At 40.3% G+C, this 23,402-nt stretch overlaps 2 protein-coding genes and 1 long non-coding RNA gene across 4 annotated transcripts in view; 2 read left to right on the plus strand and 1 right to left on the minus strand.

Annotated features, from left to right (window-relative positions):
* pip4k2aa (phosphatidylinositol-5-phosphate 4-kinase, type II, alpha a) overlaps positions 1–9,363 on the plus strand; it is a 28,909-nt gene extending 19,546 nt beyond the window's left edge. Inside the window, exons 7-10 of the mRNA XM_034132396.1 lie at positions 4,449–4,562; positions 4,730–4,970; positions 5,218–5,321; positions 5,437–9,363. Coding sequence (XP_033988287.1) covers positions 4,449–4,562; positions 4,730–4,970; positions 5,218–5,321; positions 5,437–5,517 — 540 coding nt within the window. The 3' untranslated portion in view covers positions 5,518–9,363. The remainder of the gene's footprint in view (positions 1–4,448; positions 4,563–4,729; positions 4,971–5,217; positions 5,322–5,436) is intronic.
* A 3,589-nt stretch (positions 9,364–12,952) lies between these two features.
* On the plus strand, positions 12,953–14,562 carry LOC117484008. Its single transcript, XR_004556066.1, has 3 exons — positions 12,953–13,076; positions 13,678–13,748; positions 14,372–14,562. It is a non-coding gene; the product is annotated as an uncharacterized LOC117484008 (long non-coding RNA).
* Positions 14,563–16,286: 1,724 nt separating this feature from the next.
* On the minus strand, positions 16,287–23,195 carry spag6 (sperm associated antigen 6). Of its 2 annotated transcripts, XM_034132406.1 has the most exons (12): positions 23,025–23,195; positions 22,793–22,824; positions 22,612–22,707; positions 22,367–22,533; positions 20,908–21,091; positions 20,237–20,442; positions 19,533–19,706; positions 19,305–19,457; positions 18,989–19,180; positions 18,117–18,233; positions 16,756–16,901; positions 16,287–16,434 (listed from the first exon to the last, which is right to left on the minus strand). In XM_034132406.1, exons 2-12 carry the CDS (start codon positions 22,815–22,817, stop codon positions 16,371–16,373), a joined length of 1,524 nt encoding a protein of 507 aa, XP_033988297.1. In that variant the 5' UTR covers positions 22,818–22,824; positions 23,025–23,195; the 3' UTR covers positions 16,287–16,370. The 2 variants fall into 2 exon arrangements, with proteins under 2 accessions (XP_033988297.1, XP_033988296.1); XM_034132405.1 differs by lacking the exon at positions 23,025–23,195 and having other exon boundaries at positions 22,793–22,977.
* Between the last annotated feature and the right edge of the window lie 207 nt (positions 23,196–23,402).

Below are 23,402 nucleotides of genomic sequence, written 5' to 3' on the forward strand. Positions count from 1 at the left end.
TGTAGTTGTTCTACCTTTTTTTAGTGAAATGCACCTAATGCAGTTAGCATTGTATTGTTTTACATGTCAAAAAACATGCAGAATGGAAAATACAAAACACAGTACGTGATCACACACATACCTTTGAATGTGCTCACACGTTCACACCCAACTAACAACAGGCCTCAGACACACAAGGCTCAACCATCAAAGAGGAGCATCTGATGAGACGTGCAGGTTCCACCACATGAAACCTTTGTATATATTACACACACTTACAGACATGCTTGAATTAACCTGCAGTTAACTACTACAAGTGCTCAGTGGCTATGAAAATGTTGTCTTCCCTTTCCTGAAAAAACATTTTTGTACTTAAATTCCAGTATGTGAACGCTAACACTACTTTATATTAGTAAAACACTCACACACTCACTTCAGTCAGCTTGTATAATCAAGAAGAGGGTGCATCATGCCAAATGAGAGATAACATGTTTTTTTCAGAAGGTACAGTGTGTGTGTGTGAGTAAAAAATAATTGCTTTACACCCACACAACCAACAAGCATGGCAGGGTTCTCTCTTGACTGCATGCCCGTCTCCCTTTCATGCATGCGTCTGCATGGTTTAAAATGTTTTTTTGCATCTTTTTAAGTTTACTTTATTTCTTACACATTTCGATGTGTATGAACACCAACTCCATTCTGTTGCACATTGTGAACATGTTCAGTTTTACCCACATGTGACATGTATTTTTACAAATACATTTGCGGTTCTTCTTAGAGGCTGCTGTCTTTCTGGGTTTGGCTTTCAAACCGCAGCGTTTGGCTTTCTGACACATTTTAATGTACAACATTTAACCAGGCAGATGATCAGTGGGTGTACACGTACATGTTCGTTTTTTATAGCCCAATCTAGATCAATTAGGTTTCACTTAGGCAAATCATATCGTAAAAGTGAGTTTAGTTTACTTTCATTGCAAAAGACCTGTTGGAGTCATTTAGGCCACTAACCCACAACGTAGCAAACACAGCTGCAGGTGAATCATGCGGTATTTGTCATGTGACCTGGAAATAGAGGTTATGTTTGTAAGCTGGTGGTCTTTGGTTTGTGGAAAACCACTCGTCTCTGCCTGTGGGGGCACATGGCTTTAATGTGTCTGTATGACTGAGTGTGAACTGTTTTGCTATTTTATTAGTAGCTCCTTATCCACTTAGTTGAAAGCCTGTAGAAATAGTACCAAACCTGAATAGATAGACATAGTTGTAAATGACTTTGTTTTCTTGCTCTTGGTAGTTCCAGCTCCTAACTCCTTTAGAGTAGCGCTGCAGTCTGCTTCCTTCTCTACCAGGGAACAGTTTGAATACCAGTGTAGGCAGACTAAAGTCGTGCTACATTAAATATAAATAAAGTCCTATTGAGTATAATTCTTTTAAAATGCACTTATTTGCATTGTCATGAGACAACACTCTTAGACACAGTTGCTAAAACATTGAAGAAAATGTAAACGGATCCTTCGCGTTCAAGCCCTTTCCAACCCTCTACCAATTTGAAAAAACAATTGTGTGCTGTAACATTTTAAACACTTTGCCTTTACTTCCAACTTCCTTCCTCCCTTCCTCTCTCCTTTCTTCTCTCCTCTCCTCCACCCCTACCGACCCTCCCTCGCTCCCCCTTCTCTAGCAGCCGCCCCAACCAGAGGATGTGCCCCCGCGGCCCAAATCTGGTAACGTTCAGCAAAGGCTGCAAACCCTTCGGATTGCCACGCGCTTTTACTGCGCCATGAAACACGTAAGAGATGTAAGGAACCAGGGCTCATATATATACCAGGCATGATCTATTAAAACAATCTTTTTTTATTATTATTTACTGTACGGCCGAGCATTTTCGTTTCCTCGTCCTCTTCAAGCTGTTATTTAAAGTCCATATTTTGCACACTCTCCATCCATCGACAGTCACCTTTTGCTCAGCAAGTTCGGTTTAAGTTTGTTTTTGTTTCCACCATTCACTCAACGGCACCGACATGTTTGTGAAACACTGGAGGGCAAGAAGTGAAGCAGTGAGGTGGCAGCGTGAATGGGAAGGACACTGCTGAAATCATTCAGGAACCAGAGTTGGAAAGAGAAAGTACATACTTACATTCCTGGAAAGTCACATTATTTCAGAGGGGGAGCTTCCTTGCTTTGTTGCCATTTCTAATTCCAAGTTTAAAACTGAAACTAGGTAAGTTACACAAGTCTTCTATGTTCTGTAGTACAAATGGATAAGCAGACAGCATTGATCACAGCAGTGTATGAAAGAGTCCTCAAATCACTGAAATGGTAAACAATAGGTTGTCAAGCCTGTGATAAAGGAACAAGACGGTGCATCCCATTGCAGCTGAAACACTTTTTATAATGAAAGTGTATTGAGCAGTAAATTAGTTGGTGTTTCCCCAGGTTTGTTTCATGTTTGTACGGTATTATATTAGCTGGTAATTTGACCACAGCTAATATGACTCTGGCCAGTTTTCTTATTTTAAATATATAAAAGCCTCCCGAGATAATGAGCATATTTAGAATCGGTATGGCAGTAATCCTTGAAATGGCAATTACCTCCGTCTCTAGTTTTCGGGGAACATTGCCTATTCTATCAAAAAATTCCAGTTTCTAAATGGGTTTTATGTATGTTGCTTTTAATAAAGGGACACAAATAGTTTGGTTATCAAAGCGAATATTTGAAACAATCTCGATGCAAACTATTTGCAGCGTAGAGTCTACGCTGTGTCTACGTTTCGGTGTTGCAGAAATCCTGCATAACGCCATCACTTTGTTCTTCGGAGACGGCGTGAAATCAACATGGCCAGCTGGCAGGAAGCAGGAAATACATTTTACTATAGTTTTTTCAAGGTCTGAGAGAATTCACCTGTCACACAGCTTTACTACCCGCATCAACTACCCACCCTCTCTTCCTGACTCTAATATATCGTTCTGTTTTTCTACTTACTACCTCAGCGTAGTGCACAACTCAAGAGTCAGACACATTTGATTACTCTCATAGAAACCTCTGCATGACTGCGATAAAGACTTAATGAACCGGTCTGACTCTGTAAATAAAGTTGAGATTTAAAGCGCAGAGATGGATGAATGCAAGAGATGATTTGTCGGGTTAGGTGACATATCTGCAAAGAACTTTAACCGTGATGTTCCCTCTCTTCTCAGCCTTATGTTGCGTCTTCATTTACTTTTCATGTTGCATCTATATTCAGTCGAGCAAGTTGTCCATCCCATATTTCTTGCCAATTGGAGGTCCATGTCTGTTCAAATATGTGCTCAAATGTCCTATTTGTGAGATGTATTACCATCTGTGTGAAGGTGTAAATGTATGTGTGTGTCTGTGTGTGTTGTCTAAGCTCATTGTAGTGCTGCTGCTCTTCTCCTGCTGCTGTAGAGACACTGTAGCAGCTGATCTGCTGCTGATCTGCTGCTGCTCCTCATGTCCTGCTCTCCTTCTCCTCAGCCAATCAGAACTAGGCCCCGTCCCTCCTCACATAACACCTCCTCCCCGTACTTGTCAGAGAGACATTCATCCCAGTAGAGCGACTCCTAAATAGGAAACTCCTTCGTTCTGCTGAATAGAGGGAATGTACAGAGTTATAGAAGTAGTTTATACTAGATGCAATCCACAGTTTAGTTTCCGGGATGCTTTTGGGAGAGCAGCCCAGTGCCAACAAGGACGTTTCATGGCTTTGAGTTGGACGTCCTTTTTTTTTGCATGACACAAAGAGTGTGGATCCACCACATGCATCAATAACGCTTTCGAGACTTCTGTGCAATGTGCCAAAAAATGATATGTGCCCTTTTGTTTACCTTTCAATGAAAACAATGAGAATATATATGCAAATAAGTGCATGAGGTGGATCTGTACCCTGCTGTGAGCATGCTGCATGTACAGTTGATCACAGACGGCCTGTACTTTGTCAGACAACTCATTTTACAAGTTATATGTGTTGTCTTTGGCAAGAGAGGCTTATCTGGAAAAACACAGGCTCAAAGTCTTATTTCTACCAACGGGGTATTTCAACATGCAGGATGTCAGGCAGATCCATTGTGAACACTAAGATTAGACTTCACCTTTGTCATCAGGCATTTAGAAATACCCCTTTATTCATATAGGTGAACTATGTTTAGTCCTGTGTAACATAAGGTATATTATTAATGATATCTGGGTGAAATGTATGAAGAACACTGAGGCCGGTGTTATTCCTTTAAGTCAATATTTCTTGTCAACTTTTGACCTTTTATTAATATCTAAGGACTTAAATGTGTCTGATTTAAATTAGCTTAATATTTAGGGCCACTTTCTATTTTTATTAAAGATTTGAGCGTCAGATTTCTGTTGCATTTTTCACCCAGGTCTCTCAGGTTCAAGCCGTCTGTTGTCGTGTTTTTGACTGTTGTTTATCTGGCTGCTAATCTCCAATACTAATGGGCAGGCCAAGGAGCTGCCCACCTACAAGGACAACGACTTCATCAATAACGGACAGAAGATCCACATTGATGCGGAGAACAAGAAGATGTTCCTGGAGAAACTCAGGAAAGATGTGGAGGTATGTGTTCATCCACATCACAACGGAAAAGAGCCAACGCTCCCTCTGTTTCACCCCTCTCAGTTTATATTAATACATTTTCTATTTCCACAACCCCGTCCTTTTTAAACTATTTGCTCTCTTTTCCCCCTGCTTTAATTCCCTCTGCCATCTCCCCTCGTCCTCAGTTCCTGGCCCAGCTGAAGCTCATGGACTACAGTCTGCTGGTTGGGATCCACGATGTGGAACGAGCTGAGCAAGAGGACGTGGAGAGCGAAGACAACGAGGCCGACGAGGAGGGCGAGAGTGACGGAGGGGGTGTTGGAACGCCCCCCGACAGCCCCAGCAACACCCTGGACAGCAACAAGCCTCTGTCCCCCGGAGAGTTTGATCCCACCATCGACGTCTACGCCATCAAAAGCAATGACAGTGAGTAGCTGCATGTGTTTCATGGATTTATGCGATGTTAAATCCAACCTGTGCAATGTAAAGGACTTATTCAACAGCTTAATCATATATAGAGTACTGAGAGCTCCCCCTGCTGGGTGTTGTTGTTCACACTTGTGTTTTAACCTGCTGCTGTCAGAAGGATTTTACCCTTTTTAACAGCACCTGATGACATTCTGCAAAAATAAAATAGATTCTCATCCAGGGTGCCTTTTGTTTTAAACCACAGCTGCTCCCAGGAAGGAGGTTTACTTCATGGCGATCATAGATATCCTTCAGCATTACGATGCTAAGAAGAAAGCAGCTCACGCCGCAAAGACTGTCAAACACGGGGTATGTAGCTGCTTACAAGAGGAGATATTTGTATATTATTTATAACACTGACCAGAGTTACAAGATAATTATACTGCATGAGGAGACTAACGGTTGTCTCTGTGTCCCCCTACAGGCCGGAGCGGAGATCTCCACAGTGAACCCAGAGCAGTACTCCAAGAGGTTTCACGATTTCATCACCAATATCCTGTCATAGCCTCCAGGAGTGACAGGGGGCACGGAGGCACATGGGAAAGGGAGGGCAAGGGGGGAGTAGGGCGGGGAAGAGAGGTGACGGAGAGAAAAAGCATCAAGAGGCTGAATTAATAAGGTGCTGTGATGGCTTTGTATCGCTCTCCCTCTCCTCGTCCCTCCCTGCTTCTCTCTCTCTTTCAGTGGCGTGCCACGCTCTGCAGCTATAAAAAGAAAACCATCATTCGTTTACATTTAACCTCTCCTCTGTTGACTTTTGTGTTACTCTGATAAGGGTGTTTAAAGCAAGCGTCCAAGTCATTACGTTTTTTTTATATTATTTGTTTTTGTCTGTACGGTTGTTTATGTGGGAATTTGGCTTATTTTTTTATTGCCTCTATTACAACATCCAGCTCCCTGCTTTTGTTTTTATGTTTGTTTTTGTCTTCTCAGTATGATAAGTAGGAGGGTATGATGTGTACAGTGCAGAGGTCAGATTACGGCACAAGGCTTGAGCGGGATGTAACGAGGACATACATGTTGAGCCTCGCCTGATGCAATTGCTTCATTTCAGGAAGTGGGAAGCAGTCTTCCAAAAGGCCAACAGCCACACACCCCCACCCAAACGCTATACTCAGCCAAACAAATCTTCCCATTTGCGTTGATCCTGCATCCCTCGCCCTTTAGACGCCACCCCTCCGTGTAAAGTTAAGGAGTTGATCTTCTGGGTTATCTTCTTGCCACACACTCACAACAAACACATCTCATTAGCTGATTAGTTCACTTGTTGCACCTCAGTGGTTGTCCCTTACGCTTTGTTGTGATGCACAGTGATGAAGAATCATTTAAGGGAAGGATACGTACCGTAAAATGAGGAGATTGGAGCATACAAAGTGTTGTTTACTTGCATTCCCCCTGAATATGCCGGGCATTGTTTTCTGTGGCAGGGGATGACCCAGAAGTCTTGTGTGGCTGAAGAGATTTAAGTCACTCCTTGTTATATCTACATACGGGGTGTCAGATTGAAACATCAACAGCCCTTTACTTTCTGTTGCCATCAGCACCTTATGAGTAAATCAAAAAAATGTTGCACTTTTATTTGTTATTAGAGGTTAGGAGCTCTTGTTCTGTTACATGCGCTGCAACAAAGAGGACAAACGTGTTAGAAATCCTGATCCCAGATCCCTCCTCCTCCGCATGTACTCACCTGCTGGTGTTTCTTACTGTAGGGGTTGGATGGGAAGACTTTACTGCAATATTAGACGGGAAAGTGGATGAGTTCTGTTCACGGGGGTTTTTGTAAAATGACGTTTCCGATCCTTTTGGAAGCACTCTGTGGGGTTGAGGGATCTGGGATCAGCTACAGTGTGTCTGTGTTCAGGGCAGGCAGGAGACGGTTTACCTCCAGCATCGTACCAGCACACCACTCAGTGTGTGTGTGTCAGTGTTCAAAAGTTGTAAAGGGAGAGACAGTGAAATTAGGGGGGAGGTGGGGAAGAGAAGAATGAACAGCGACAGCATCGTTCTCTCCTCTCACCTCGGCTGGTATTCATCGTTGTTCGTGTTGTTGTTGTTGACATTTTAAAGGTGGTTTAACTGTGTTTGAATTTGGCAGTTTTATGAATTGATGTGGTAATAATTTTTTTGTTTCTGTTTGAGGTTTTTTTGTATATTTTGCACAAGAGGAAAGGAACCAAATGTTACGAATACGATCCCAATTAGTTGATACGGTCTTAACAAGGGAAATGCAATATACTTGTGTGTAAGTGAGAAAAGTTGTTGTGCGTGTGACGTTGTGTATCACTTTCTGGATAACCAACTAAAAGTCGTCCTTCTTGACTATTGTAACCCATGCAAAAAGCTTCCATCACAATATGTTTGTTTATCATAGAATATATTCACATTTATATTTTTACATTGGATTTTAGTCATGAAATATAGTTGTATTTAAAAAATAAAAATAAAAATAAGGAGCCACCCTTGGGAATGAATGATGGTGCTGTGGTAAATGAAGAATGATACTGCTTGAATTTATACTCACTATAGATGTAAGAAAAAACCTAAAAAAATTGCATGTCACAGGACTAAGTTTCCTTCCCCTCTATCTGTGTTGTTCTCTTCGTGTCCCTACACTTTAACCAGATTTGTGAGCGTAAAATAGTCCCTACCATGCTTTAAATACCTGTGTTTCATTGTATACACTGTGCAAGATGTGTGCCTTTATACTCCAAAATTATTTAATTTTATATTTTGTAATCTTTTTTTTAAAACAAAGGTAAAAGGTTATTTTAATAATAGGGTGTTTACTTTGACCTGCATTATTTCCAACTTTAATTTCAACCTCCTCGTTCTTCCACTCCAGCACCTCCTGTATTGTTCATATTATTCAGTTTAACAAAACCATCTTATGATTGTGTTTTTTAACCGTCATAAAAGTGAATATCTGTCTTGAATTTTAATATGGTGGATTGGTTTGGATTCTGTAAATTCAAATCTGTCATTGTGATAATTCAGTGTGTGCAGGCGTCTCTACTCTGAGGCGTCTGCTGATATTAACCCCTCGTTCGTTCACGCTGGTCCTGCCTTTATAAAGAGTGTGTGTGTGTGTGTGTGTGGAAGTGCATTGTGATGGTGTTTTTGTCGTTCTCTAACTGGCGGCTGCTCAGGAGTCTGTCAGCATGTTCATCGCGTTTACCTTCGTAACCACAGATATCAGGAATGTGATTTTTGTTTTACAAGTTTGTCCACAATTTCACTTCCCTTCGTCGATGTAAAACCCATTTCTGAACCCGGTTTATGTTCTCCTGAGATTTTGTGTCTACCACCTGCTTGTTATCAGGGAGGTCATCCGCTGATAGGTCACCCTGAGTCAGTGGTTAATGGATATTTCAGTGTTCTTTCTCTATTAATGGGCTGTTTTGTTTCTATTGTCACGTAGCTCATACTGTACATAGGTTGTGTCATAAAGAAAACAGGAAATGAGGGAAGACTCATCTTCTCCTCGTCTGCTTTGCTCTGTTTGAGGCATAGCTGAGTAGAAAACAGAGCAGTGCATGCTGGGAGAGTGAGTTTTTTTCTGTTTCTGTTTTGGGAATATTAACTCTGGTGATGCCAGACTTTAACAGATGCAAATTTAAAGACGATAATAACACACTCGCTCTTCTGCTGTACTTTGACATGTAAGGCTTTTGTGACTCACGAATGAGCTCCTTCACCAAACCTGCTGCCACGGTAACTTGCCAAAAGCATCTTTCAGCAGTCAGAACTACCCACCATGAGCTTGAAGAACATTGTGTACAGTGTAATGTGTCTGTTTGTCTAAACTGATTTTTTTTAACATGCACTGGGAGATGGTGCATTCGCTGATATGTGAACATGTCCAAAGTTTTGAGAAACAACCCTGTGTTCATGTGGTGTTCAAGTGTTAAGGGAATTACAAATGCAAATGAGCGAAGGCCAGGCCAGATCTGCAGAGATGGAACATTTCCTGTGGCTTTCTAGGATTAAAAAAAAAAAAAAAAGTCTTTCTGGACAACAGTTTTGAAATGGATTGAATCCATTGAATTTGCATGTCAACACATGGCCAGGAAACATCCTGCAGTCGAGCTTCGGTCTCACAAAAGTCCCAAGTTCTTTTAGACTACATCTAAAAGACTTACGCATTAGTGTATGCACGTGTGTATGTGTGAGTGTGTGTTATTGCTGTCTGACAATGGTTGGTGAGAGCTCCCTTTCAGTGGCAGAGAGGCCAAAATGATGATGTACGTTTATTGTTCTTCACATTTAACGATGATGATGATGATAATACACTCCATCCCATAAGCTTCACTCAAACCAATTAAAGCACTTGTTCTGCTTAACTCAAAGTTTACCTCTGATGTTTTTATTATCTGATGTTTATAAGTACCATAGTTGTTGCTTATTTTAAAATGTGTTTATTTTACACTAATGCTCATGGTTTATTTGTGTCGCTTTCATTTGGTCAATTTTGAAGCCCTATTTGTATAAGTATTACCCTTGTGCAGCAGTTTCCTCCACAGATATATAATGTCCTCTGATATTATAGAAAACATCCAGCCAACATTTCTAATATAAATACATTTGAATACACCTGGAAGATGAAAGCAAAAAAAAATGTTTCGTTAGTTGGATCTTCATAATGATCAATCAAAAAACGAAAAACATATACGTGCCACAAAGGAAATATTTAGGCTACTAGTTCCTTATTATATAACGTCGCAATCGCTTTAATATAAATAGTAAAAACACTTGACAAAACAAACTGTATGCGTTAAACTGCTTCGTGCATAATGTCCGCTAGCAGAAGTGAATATAAAAGCAAAGACACAGCTGACTTAAAACATGAGGTAATCCGTTTATGGAAAACTTGAACCTCCGCCTATTTATATATGTATGTATTAGGTCTGCCAAACAATGAAGCCTTTGACACGCAAAATATCAAATGTCAGAAGAAGAAAAAACGGGTATAGATTAAAAAAAACGCATGATTAAATAAACACTAGTCTTCATAACACATTCGTTCATGTTGTTGGCACAATACTTATTATTCAGATGAATCAGAGGCAGTTGAACATCACGAGGAGCGTTTCTGTAAAACCAGTCCAGTTTTAAATATTATTTTTTATATTTTGCGTTCGTTCCTTATCGCCATATATAATATAAATAAGGCTAACATTTCATAACATCGTTTATTTTAAAGACAGCTTCACACTTTTTGATTCAGCTTCAGCAAATTAGAATGATATTCTCTAACGGGAGCAAAAGGCTGTCCATTGCTTTACAACAGGCTATGTTGCAGAATTGATTAAATGTCTATTCAGTTTTTGGAGGTCGTGCTTTCGATCTTTATTTGTATTTATGCCTGAAAAATGCGGAACCTATAGGTTAGGGTGGGTTTATTTCTCTTTATCAATAATTCCGTATAGCCTATTTATTCACTCACTTTGAAAATTGAATTTACATTGCACATTTAAACAATAGGCTCCAACAAGCGATAACTAAGGATATAGCCTAATAATAGCCTATATCAGATGTTTAAGGAAGAAAGGAGGAGGGGGTGGTGGCAGCTGCAGCCGGACTAGTTTAGGTCTCAGAGGTGGAGGCTAATTTACACCGTCAGTAGGCCTACAATGTGGAGAACAAGCAGAGACGACACACAAAGAGCGGCCCGCCATGTGCGCTGCAGCTGCCCCACACACACACACACACACACACACACACACACACACACACACACACACACACACACACACACACACAGAGCTCAGACGCAGTGAGGCTCCACGGCCGCCAGGGGGCAGTGTGAGCTCTGCAGAAATACAACTTCACCGTATATTTTATATGTTTGCATTTTGCAAACTACATATGAGGTAGACATGCCTCTCTGTGATTGGAGCAAGTGATTAAATCCACATATTATGCTGCCTGCTGAAGTGTCTTTTGAGCAACACACTAAATGCACCTCAATTGTTGCTGCTCTGCTGAACCTGACCTTTGACCTCTCTATTGAGTGCAGTTTTTTTAATGTCACTCCATGAAATGTCCTTTATTTTATCTTTAGTCTCTCTTGCACAACATATAGTGACAAAATGAGCTGTCTATAGCATATCTTAATATAATTTGTATAATGTAGTATAGGCTACTTCGATATATGTTGTTAGTATTACACTGGTCCTGTAAATATATGTTTAAATTCTACAATACATTTCTAATCATTTTCTATTACTCAAAATCTCCCCTTTTTTGTTTATGTGTTACTTGAATTTGCAAGTCATTTTGTATCTTCATTTAGATGAGTACATTTAAATCATAGCACCACGTAAATGTTAACTAAAGTAATGTGTTGACCTACAGCCTGTGAACAGCTGGTAAAATGTACCTGCGCAATGTGAGTACAGGTGGGCCACGCCCCCGATGACGTCAGAGGTGTTTGCGCACGGGACAAACAACTAGACCAGGGGTCTCCAACCTTTCTTCATCTGAGAGCTACTTTGAAAAAATGAAAGTGGCCAAGAGCTACTTGCATCACATCGCTTACATTTATTCACATAGCCCTCATCAGTTGAATTAAGCTATACTTGTGTACACGTGTGAAATTGCAATACCTAAAGCTTATCAAAAATCTTAACTTCACATCAAGGTCCAAGAAAACGAAGATTTCTCACATATTATTATGGCCCACATAATAAGTACATCACTGAACATTCACATGAGTGTCCTTAATCACCACCTTACAAGCATTTCACTCTTTTGTTAGTGAGATGAATGGCACTGCATGCAGTCCACCATACAGGTGTCTGCTGGAGTGTACCCACTTAGGTTCACTCTAATTATGTCCATCAGTCAGTCTTGTTCTGTATTTAGATTTCATTCATGTCAGAAAAAGCTGCTTCACAAAGGTATGTAGAACAGAACCAAATAAAGCAGACATTTTCAGTGCTGCTTGGTGAATGTTCTATAGTTTTTGGTGTCTACAAGGCTCCAGAAATGTTGTGAGTTTTGCTGAGACTTAAGCTGAACATTATTTTGGAGATCTCCACAGGATTGACACTGAACAGTTGTTCAGCCATCTTTTTCTTCTTCTTCTTCGTCTTGACATTAAATTATAAACCATAATAAATCAAGTGTATAGGTCTAGCCTCCCTATATCTGTGTGTGAAAATGGTTCCATCCTCAAAAACAAAAAACGAATACTTCTGCAGTCTAGCTGCAGCTTCTAGCTACGGTCTTCTGTTAAAAAAAAGACACTGAATGTCCTGAATGTGGCATCACACACATGACTTAAGTCTGAACACAGCAGACAACAGGAGTATTTACAACAGCATTATAAAAACAAAAATAGTGCATGTGGGTGTCTTACTGTTACATAAATCCCATGAATGTATGAGATTAAGTTAGCTTCATATCTCAATCAGTGATTAAGTGAATAATAAAGTTTCTATCGGGTCACTATCAGCCTGTCACTCATTATTTTCAGGGAGGGGGCGGGGTTTGGAGGAACAGAGGAGACGGTGATCGCGGAAGCTTTCCTCCTGCCTTCACATACTTTACACAAGTATTTATCAACTGAAAATAGCAAGAGGACATTCATACTCTGCAATCCAAGACTTGATTAAATCCACCAAAAACCTGACATGACGATAACGAGTGTTTTTCAAAAAACACAAATCCCTCCCTGTGTGTCTCTGAGCCGCAGCGACAGGGCCTGATTCAGAGCGGGTCATTCTGCTGTTAGTTCTGGACTGGTGCTGGTGGAGAAAGCAGACTGCTCCGTGTGTGTTGTCACGTCTGTTCCTTGATCTCTGCGTCACCGACCATTTGATATTCGTGTGACAGAAAAAATTCTAAAATAAAAAAACGTTATTGTCCAGCCGCGGCCGAAAAATCAATAAGCAACCTCACTACGCTATAATCGATAATCGAGCGGCGAGCTACTGAAAAGCTGCCCGCGAGCTACCGGTAGCTCGCGATCGATGTGTTGGAGAGCCCTGAACTAGACGGTTAACTTCCAGTCAGAGAGTATGGACCCTCGTCTAAATGGAATACTCGTGGATTTTTAATCATGTAAGTATGTTTATGTACTTTGTTAACTCTGTACTGTACTGGACTGACCTGTTAGCTTGTCAGTTTAATGTGGATATCAAACTAAGTTAACGTCAGTTGCTCAGGCTTACCTTGTTAGCGTGCTAACTAATGTAGCCTGCTAACATGGACGCGCCACACACAACATGTAATAATGCTTAGTGGTTGTAGTTGCTTATAACTTGTCAACAGCGACTAGTAGTTCAGGTGAGTGTTTTACTGGTGTGTGTGTGGGGGGTGTGTGTTCGCGCTACATTTTCAAATGCTGCTCCGTAGTAAAGCAGTGTGTAGCCAAGAGTTTTCTTTTCACTCACAGTGCACCCGACTGTGTGATGGTGACTATATTGGTGCTTTTTTTTCTGTGTACACTGAGACAGATAGCGGCACCAGCTTCCTAAAAAAAAGCAATGTCACATTCACTGCCATGGCCGCTGCTCTGTGTAAACAGCTGTGATGCGACCTGATTACTGTAAAGAAGGAGAGGGTAATCTATGTGGAGACTATTGGGACGTTAATAGACGTTTAACTGTTAAATTGAAGATATGGCATTAGCTTTGTTTCCAATATCTTTATGTACTTACAGGTATGTGTTCGCTACAATAATTGACATGATGGAGCTTCAGTCTGCAGAGGAGCTGATTGAAGAGAAACCAGGTAAATGTTCTGTTAAAATGTGTCTGCTGTTCTACATGAAAATCTCTAACGGTAAGTACATTTTGCCAGTATGTGAAAAACCTCTCCAGTTTTTAAGTTAACATTTAGATAAAGTACATTGGAATTGAATTTTACTGTAGGCATTTATTAATATGTTCAAACTTACTCAATTTCAATGTTTAATATTCTGATTCAAAATGTGTTTTTCAGGAGAATTGATAGTTTGAGCTTGTAGAACCCAATTATTTAATCAGGTTTATTTCCCGTTTGAAACAAAGCAAACATTTAATAAACTGAGCTTCCTTACAAATAAGAGTTCATATAAATTCCCTTAATAGTATCCTGAGCTTGCACTATTTGTATTGTTTTATTTATTTATTTTATGTCTTATATATATGTATTTATGTTGCATTGTTGGAAGAGCCTGGGACTGAACTGTCTCATTGCATATCCACACTCTAGCTAGTGTGCCTATGATAATAAAGCACTTTGAACCCACCCCTCTCTGCTTAAAAACTAAATGTAAAATCAATTAAATAGCTAACTCAACCCAATCAGTCGAAGTAACTTCAAAGAAAAGTTTACAGTACTGTATGTTAACACTGATTTACATGTTTTGACAGAATGGAGGCCAATAAATCGTTAAAAAAGGACGATGCTGAGTGTCGTGAAGATCCGTGTCCTCCATGAAGTGCAGCAGAAAGAAGACGCCACACCTCCCAACGTGTCCATCTCCATCGAGCGATCGGAGGGGCTTGATGAGTGTAAATGTTTGGCAAAGACCATTTTTGAGGTACTTGAGAATTTTCTTTTCATTGCACTTTATACTCCACTACCAATCAAAGGGAAATATTGTACTTTGTGCTTCACTAGATCTTATATAGAGTATATTAAGTATACGGTTCTGTTCTGTTATTTTAAATATTGTTAGTAATTCTTATTCATTTGTAGCTTTTACGGTTTATTTTGTTAATATTGGATTTTGGGTTACTTTTACATGTAATACAGAAACAGCATCGAGCTAATTATACTATTTACTTAAGTGACATTTTCATTACCAGACTTTCACTTGTAATAGAGTATTCTTACAGTGTGGTATAAATATTTTGACTTAAAGGTCAACCATCATGCTATTTTTAGGCAATAGCATAGGTCTCAGATATATAAAAATAATATATAAAAAACATGTCTATGAAGTGTTTTGCTCAAAATACCAAACATTCTAGCCATGCCTCATATCCCTCTATTTCACTTCCTGTTTCAACAGTGCTGATTTTTGGTATAAACCTTTTTATTTCCTGCTTCTTCACACACATGCTCTCCAGTACAGGTTAGCTCTGAGTGTTAGCGATGCTAATGTAAACACCGACCATATTACGTCCAAAACAGTCGGCATTGTTTCTGATAGGGCAGTGGGTCCACATTTCTGATATTACGTCATATCGGACGCAAATCTGTATCCGCTCCGTTGTACCCCCGTTTTTAGAGATGTGGGTACGGAGGAAAAGAGAGAGGGCTTTATTTTCTGACGCTGCGTGAGTTCCCTGACACACCGGGGACACATATTTATGTATAAAAGACATTAAAAAGTGCATTTTGCATGATAGGTCCTCTTTAAGTAAAGGGCCTGATAGATGGATGGATGGATGGATAGATGGATAGATACTTTATTAATCCCAAATTGGGAAATTATGTTGTTACAGGACCAGTGTGTTCAACATTAAAATACAAATACTTAAAAAGTTGAATAGAGTAAACAATTTAAAAATAAAAGGAAAAATAGTATAAACAATATTAAAATGTTCTTTTAAAAAGATCAAAAATAGTGCAGTAGCAAGAATGTAGGCTTATACTGTATATACATGATACTTCTTCAACCTCTGAGTGACGGTATATAAATCTGTTTCTGTGCCTGCTTTGTTTAGTTCACTGATTTATGAGCAGAATTTGTTCAAATCTTTGTAAGCTGTAGCTTAACCATGGCTTGTAGCAGACAACAGAACACAAATAAATGTGTTAAAAGTGTAAACTGTTTTAGTAGTAGCCTTAGTGTAAAATCTAAATTGCATTTGATGTTACAGGTCGAATAAATTACATTTAAATATGACCTTCATATTTATGAAATGTAAGGTAAGCATAGCAAGTACAAACAACCCGAAAGGTGCAAATGTAGTCTAAAGTAAAATCTACTACGCAGTAGTAAGTCACATAAAAACTGAGATTTGACAGTAAAGTTTACTCGAGTACTTCTTAAGTGTAAGTAGATGCTACTTTAAATATACGTTGTTAAATGTTTCTGAGTGCAAAATCTTACTTCCCATTGTTTTCAGTGTAGGCTGTTTATATTGTATATTCAGTATTTGATAGTGATACTGTTAAGATATATGTAATTCAATATTGATATGTATTGTTTATATTTTTCTCTTCATGTGCAATGCCTTGTTGTCATGTTGCTGTGGCAAAGACATTTAAAAGGAGTATCTAATCTGAAACAAGCTGCAACATGCATTAAAAAATAAAAAAAACACACAAAATAAATAAGATGTAAAACGGCTCTTTAAAATGTTGTATTTACTGTAAAGGCACATTTTCATGGTAACATTTGAACGTGTGTGACTGATGTCAGGCCGGCTGGTATCTCTCTAACCGCTCCAGCAACACCTCTGAGTACCCAGGGGAGTAGTACCTGAAACACACACACATTTAGATTACTGTTTACACACACAGGGGTTTGATGTTAACAGTGGGGGTTTGATGTTAACAGTGGGGGTTTGATGTTAACTGTGTGTGTGTGTGTGTGTGTGTGTGTGTGTGTGTGTGTGTGTGTGTGTGTGTGTGTGTGTGTGTGTGTGTGTGTGTGTGTGGTGTGTGTGTGTGTGTGTGTGTGTGTGTGTGTGTGTGTGTGTGTGTGTGTGTGTGTGTGTGTGTGTGTGTGTGTGTGTGTGTGTGTGTGTGTGTGTGTGTGTGTGTGTGTGTGTGTGTGTGTGTGTGTGTCACAGACACATACCTGACGATCTCCTCGGGGAAGCAGCTGTTGATGTTGTTGATGTGATCCCGCAGAGGGGAGCCGGGCTCCGCCTCGATCTCCTGGAGCTTCTTCAGACCCCCGCTGGTCACAAACAGCCGGCGAGCCTTGCTGTCATGAGGGAGCACCTGAGAGGAGAGTAAACTCAGGTATCACATCCAAACCAACAACTCTTAGAAACCTGACTTTCATTTAGATTCTGGGCCATTTTGAATCGGCCCTCAGCTAATTCAAAAAGTTATAATGCAGTACGGCTCAAATGAAACTTGTGCTCGTCTTGTACTTCTTACATATAGATACAAACATATATTACTCAGTAGTATTCATTTGTTAATGAGCCCACTTCTCAAATAAATTCAGTCAATTCAAGTTGAAAACATGTTCTAACAAATCTTAGTTGATAAGAAAAAAAGCCCAATAACTTATGTATATGACAAGCTTCAAATACACCCTTCATATTTCCTCTTATGATAATCAATCTGAGCTTCTGTTGTAAGGAATGAGCTGCCCTCTGGAGAGCTGTGATTTAGGATGATACCTACATTTGATTTTGCTGACCTATAGCTGAACTTATGAGGCAGTATACCTCTAGTGAGTGGCCCCGCCCTTCGTATATTTTTCTGTATTTGGCCACCCCTGATTTAGATTTCCCTTTCTAAAGCAGATTCCTGTTGTGTTTAGGGATGGGTATCGTTAAGGTTTTAACGGTACTACTTTTATCGATACCGCTTATCGATCCGGTCTTTTATCGGTTCTTTTGGAGAAAAAAAGAAGGTAAACTAACTAAATAAATTGTGAACAAAATTAACATTGCTTTTTATTTAAATTAAATGCATAATATTTCACATAAAAAGAAACAATGTTTTAACAAATCGTATTAAAAATAATCCGCCCTTACATGCTAAACTCTTATTGCACTTTTGGTAACGAGCATTGCCCACATCGAGACGGGTAACATTTAACCACATCTTGGAGCGCCTAGTTCTCTCCGCCATCTCCTCCGTGTGTGTGTGTGTGTTGCTGCATGTAGCAGCTGCGTGTGTGTAACCTGCCCCGCCCCCTCACAAGCAGGCGGGGGAGAGAGAGATCTCGTCTGGATTGGAAAGATTGAAAATACTAAAAATAATCATAGACGCATTTTGCAGTCTTTTTGCATATTAGAAACGGAGTTGGCGACACTAAAACTGCGATATAATGTTTGTGTAGCAATAATACATATGACATATATCTGTTACATGTCTCCAGTAGCCTACCGATAACGTCGGAGCTTAACGGCACCACGGTCTTTAATAATTCAGCCCCGGGGCTCGGTACCCATGCCCAGTTGTGTTGGACTCTCTCACCTTGCTGAACTGGCAGACCACGTGTTTGAGGATGTTGCTGGGAACATCGTAGAGGAGCGGCTCCAGACCCGGCAGGTAGGTGCACTTCTGCAGAATGCTCTTCAGAGCCTTCTTACTCTGAAACACGAGGAATTACATTATATTGCATACATTCATACAAACTGTTGTTTCAGCTTTTTACCAAGTGATATCTCCATGTGTGGCTTTAGAAATGTGCAGTTGTTCCCTCACTGTGATTGAGACCAAGTCAATATACTTAATACATAAGTGATAGTTTGTACGGTGGCCCTAAGAGCTCATTGCACCAAACATTTGGAAAATATCTTATGTTGCTTACTTCATGTTTGCTTGTTTTGTATTTTAGATGTGATGACTTTGCTTCCTGCTTATCATCCCTATTGAGGTGGGATTTATTCCAGACGTCTCTAGTTACATTTCATCAGCATCATTTGCTGTTGTGCGTTTCAGCTGCTTTGTTTTTATATTGCAAACAAATACGTTCTGAAATGCATGACTTAGTCAGCTGCAACCATTTCGGCTTTGTGCATATTGCGGTGTTTGGTTGTCTTCGACATGTTTATATAAATAAGTCATTTTATTTTATTCTAAAATGAAGCAACTGCCACAAAACTTAATTTCCGCTGGGAAAAAAACATTATTTTAGATTCTTACTCTCTATTGCAGCGGGGGGGTTTTGTGTTGTGAAATTTGTGGAGACATTCTTTCCTTTTATTGCTTGTGTTTGCAGCTCTTTGAGCTCTCGGGACCACAGCAGATAAAACTAGAAAGCCCATATATGTATGTTTTTGAGATATTCAAAAAGTTCACTCTGATTTCAGGTGTGACCCCTGCGAACCCTTTTTCGCTCTTACTTTGGCCTGCAGGTCCTCGGAGCTGCTGGCCTCCATGTACAGCTCCAGCAGTTTGCTCAGGAGGTTGGAGGTGGCCACCACCTTGGCGTGCTCAGGGCTGTGGTGTCCAATCTGTCCGATGGACCAGGCTATGGCCGCCTTGATGTGGTGCTCGTGCTCCTCGGACATACACAGGGCCAGCTGCGGCACCCCCTGCAGGACAGGAGGACAAACAGGACTCGGTGAGTGTGACCTACATACTGGACCTGCAGGAATGTCTGGTTGTACTGCTGCTGTGACATGGCTCGTGGAGAGGGATCACACGAGAGATTAACACCTTGGAGAGGATAACAGCCATGGCCAGGTTCTCGCTGTGAGCCGCCACATATCCCAGCATCATGATCCCCGGCAGCCGTAGGTTTCCACTGGACTCGCCCAGGAAGTCGATCACAGCTGCCATGCCTCCACAGTTCACGATCACCTGGGACAGCTGCAAACACACTCTGCACGTTACTTTGGCTCCTGCATGTTTGTGCCTTCAGTGAACGAGTGTGTGCTGCAGTACCTCTGGTGTGTGTTTCACCACCTCCCTCATCAGAGTGGTGACGTTCTTCCTCACATACTCATCGGGGTCTTTGAGGCAGGAGACGGCTGCAGGGAACACCTCCGCCTCAATCACCATCTCCGCCAGGCTGACCGAGTGCTTACTGATCTGACTGAGGGCGGAGAACACCTGCCTCTACAGGGAGAAGAAATAGGTCTGCATTCATTCTAGAGCTCGTTTATAGTTTATACAGTTTTGCACAACAAGTCAGCATATGTGGAAATGAGTCTGCTCTCTATTAAATATCTGGTACTTCTGCTTAATACTAAATAAATGGTGTGTACATTTTTGATCATTTTTCCAAGACAAAAGCCGGAACTTAGTATGATCGTGTTGCTTGCAAGATCTGTAACATGCACTAACATGTTTGTGATTATTTTCTTGCAGGTTTTTAGATGAGATACTACCATTTTTTTTGTATTGCAAGTAAACAAACTGGAGAATATTTTTTATTTAAATGAAGTCTGTTCTGTAGTGGAGAAATGTTTCTTATTCATGATAAAGTCTTTCAATAAAACCTTTTGAATCCCTTAATTTCATTCACAAAGTATCTCATGACAGTCTGGCAGGGCAAGATGTTTGTTAAATGGGTAACTGAAGGTAAAACACTAACATATAGAGCCTCATATAATAATAGGTAAAACGTGTTCTTTGAGCTGGCCTACCTTGAGCTTGGCGTCAGGGCTGAGGATCATCTGGGCCAGGTGTGCGATGGCTCCGTTGTCGACCACGGTCTGGGCCAGCTCCGGGGAGTGTTTGGAGATGTCACTGAGGGTGGAGGCCACAATGCGTTTGAGGGCCATCTCCGGCTCCAGAAGACAAAGCACCAGGAGGGGCACGGCGCCGGCATCCACCACCGACTGAGACAACTCTGCACCAAGAGGGAAGGGGTGGGAAGCAGAGAACAAACACTTAAAGGTCACCTATTATGCAAAATCCACTTGTTCACATCTTTTAAACATAAACATGTGTGCCCTCTGTGTAAAGAGACTCTGAAAGTTTCAGGAACAAAGATGCTCTCTTTGTCCTGATCCATTTATATAAAAACCTGTCTGAAAATGAGCTGATCAGATTTTGGCCACTTTATGGTGTCATAAAAAAATGTTGGCTTGTGTAACCATTAGCCAATCACCAACCAAGGTTATGGGATGCTGCAATGATCTGTTTGGTATTTCGACAATCAGAGACATGTTTTGTATATTTCTGAGACCTGTAATATATTGATAAAAAAACAGTATAATAGGGGACCTTAAATTGTGTGTGCAAGTGTAGAAAGAATAATAACCTAAAATGTATTACAATGGGCTCAAATAGAAATCCAAGAATATATTTTTACGTGCGTCGTGCCGGGCGATGTAGTTGAGAGCCCAGGCAGCCGCTTCCTTCACGCCGGGGTCGAACTCCTCCAGGCAGAGCACCAGAGCGTCGACCCCCCCGCAGGCCAGCACCGCCTGGGCCAGCTCGGGGGAGTGTTTGGCAACGGCTCGCAGAACGAAGGCTGCTGCTTTCTTATAGAACCTCTGCATACAAACACACAAAGATACTCTTACATTCATGGTCTGTCTTAAGACTTTACTTACGATTGAAATACAAGTCAGTTATATTGTCCCATGATTTGGTACAACTATAACATTGTCCTTTACAATTTAATGACAATATTGTATGACATACTATACTTACAATTCATTATAGCAATTTATAAAATAAATCATTCCATGGATTTGTTTTCCTCTACATTCAACATTATTACTTTTTTGTGTTTTTTTCTGATATTTTTTAATATACAAAAACTATTTTTTTGAACATACTGTGTTTATATAATGATTTTTGCATATTTTCAAGATACTGAATGATGTTGTTTATACTGACATAATTTATACTATGTCGTTTTTTTTGCACACCATTATATCTTGTTTTCTGGATACTAAACTGTCAGTTTTTGCATTTCTTCGACATACCATGCTGTTTTTTTTTTACTTCGACATAGTATACTAGTTTTTTCGACATACGATAGATATCGTGTCTTATTTTGACATACTATACTATGCCTTATTTCGACATGATATGCTATGTTGAAAAAAGTGAAGGAAACGACATAGCATATTGTGTCAAAATAGGACATGATATGCTATGTCGAAAAAATGACAAAAAAAGTAATAGTCAGGAAAAAATTAAAATGACAAAAAAACATCGTATTTTGTGTCGAAATAAGGCACGTTATAGTGTGTAGAAACCAGGCGTATGTCGTTAAAAATTGAAAAAAAAGTCATTATAGCATGTTGGAGAAAGAAAATGACTAAAATGTCGTAGTAGCCTATAGCATGCATATATTTTTTTAGATAACGGTCCCGCTTATATAACTATTTTTGTATTTAGTTAAGGGTCCCTCCTTATGACAGGAACTTGCTTTTTAGATAAGAGTCACCACTTATATAAAAAATACATATTTTTAGATTAGGGTCCCCCCTTATCTAAACAAATATATTTGTCGTTAAAAATTACCGAAAAGTCATAGTTTTTCGACAAGGGTCCTCCCTTATATAACTATTTTTTATTTGTGTTAAGGGAACTTACTTTTTAGATAACGGTCACTACTTATATAAATATAGCATGTTGAAAAAAAAGTCATAGTATACTATGTTGAAAAAGGTTAAATAAGGCATAGTATAGTATGTCAAAAATAAAACATGATATCGTATGTCGAAAAAAGTGAGGGAAAAGCATAATATCGGATGTCGAAAAAATGGTTGAACGGTCTGCATTGAAGAGGCCCTCACGTGAGATGAGAGACTTACGTTTTGCGAGGCCAGAGAGAGGACCAGCTGCGGCAGGATGTCCTCCCGGACCACGGCCTCCGCCAGCGCGTCGCTGTGGTCGGCCAGCCGGCCCAGAGCCAGCACGGCGGTCTGCTGGATCCCGGGAACACTGTCCAGCATCAGGGGCCGCAGCAGGCACATCACCCCTGCCGGAGAGGAGAGGATTACACCCTGGGAACAGCAGCCACTACATGTCTTACTGGTTATTATCTTGTTTCTCTTACCAGCATTTTGAAGGATTTCTATGTTCTGTGGTCTGGCTGACAGATCAGCGACCGTTTGCACAAACTGCATCCTTGACTTCTGATACTGCTCAAAAACTGCAAACAGACACAAGCAAACAGTTTGACTTGAAGCTGCATTTTCCTTATTTTTTCTTATTAAAAAACTGCTCGTGCATCTTACCTTGAATTATCTGTCGTTGACTCATTGTTACCCTGATGGAAAATGTGTATTTTAGTAAGAAAATGCAGGTTATTTACACAGAAAACGGATTTAATGAACACAGTAATCAACGCAGCGTTTCTCCTGATGGTCTCCAGGTTTGGTTTAGGTAGTGTTGTTAGGTGTTACCGTGACAACAGACAGGAAGTAGAATGTTCCGTGCCAAAGATCGTCTATTGACAAGATGACTCACCCTCTGAAAAACGTTCAGTGTGTTTCTGTTGTTACCGCTGACTACAACATTACTTTCACCACTTTTACAAAGGGAAACACGAGCTTCTGGTTGCCTACAGTGAAACGTGTTAGCTAATTTTAGATTTTAGCCGAATGTAATTGTTAAGCGATTCAGAAGTAGCCTTAGTAGACCTACAAATATGGGAGAAATAAGCACAAAGGGATTTTTCTCTGACTTGAACTCACTCAAAAAGTACAACATTGACACGTGAACGTGGATGCATAGCCTGCACGATTCTCATTGGCTGTTATCACTGTCTCATATCATACGGTAACTGCGTCAACCTATAACGTTTGCCATGGATTTTGCATCATGAAGGCTTTTTTAAATAGGGTT

Source organism: Trematomus bernacchii, unplaced genomic scaffold (genome assembly GCF_902827165.1).
Source record: "Trematomus bernacchii unplaced genomic scaffold, fTreBer1.1, whole genome shotgun sequence".
NCBI classification, from domain to species: domain Eukaryota; kingdom Metazoa; phylum Chordata; class Actinopteri; order Perciformes; family Nototheniidae; genus Trematomus; species Trematomus bernacchii.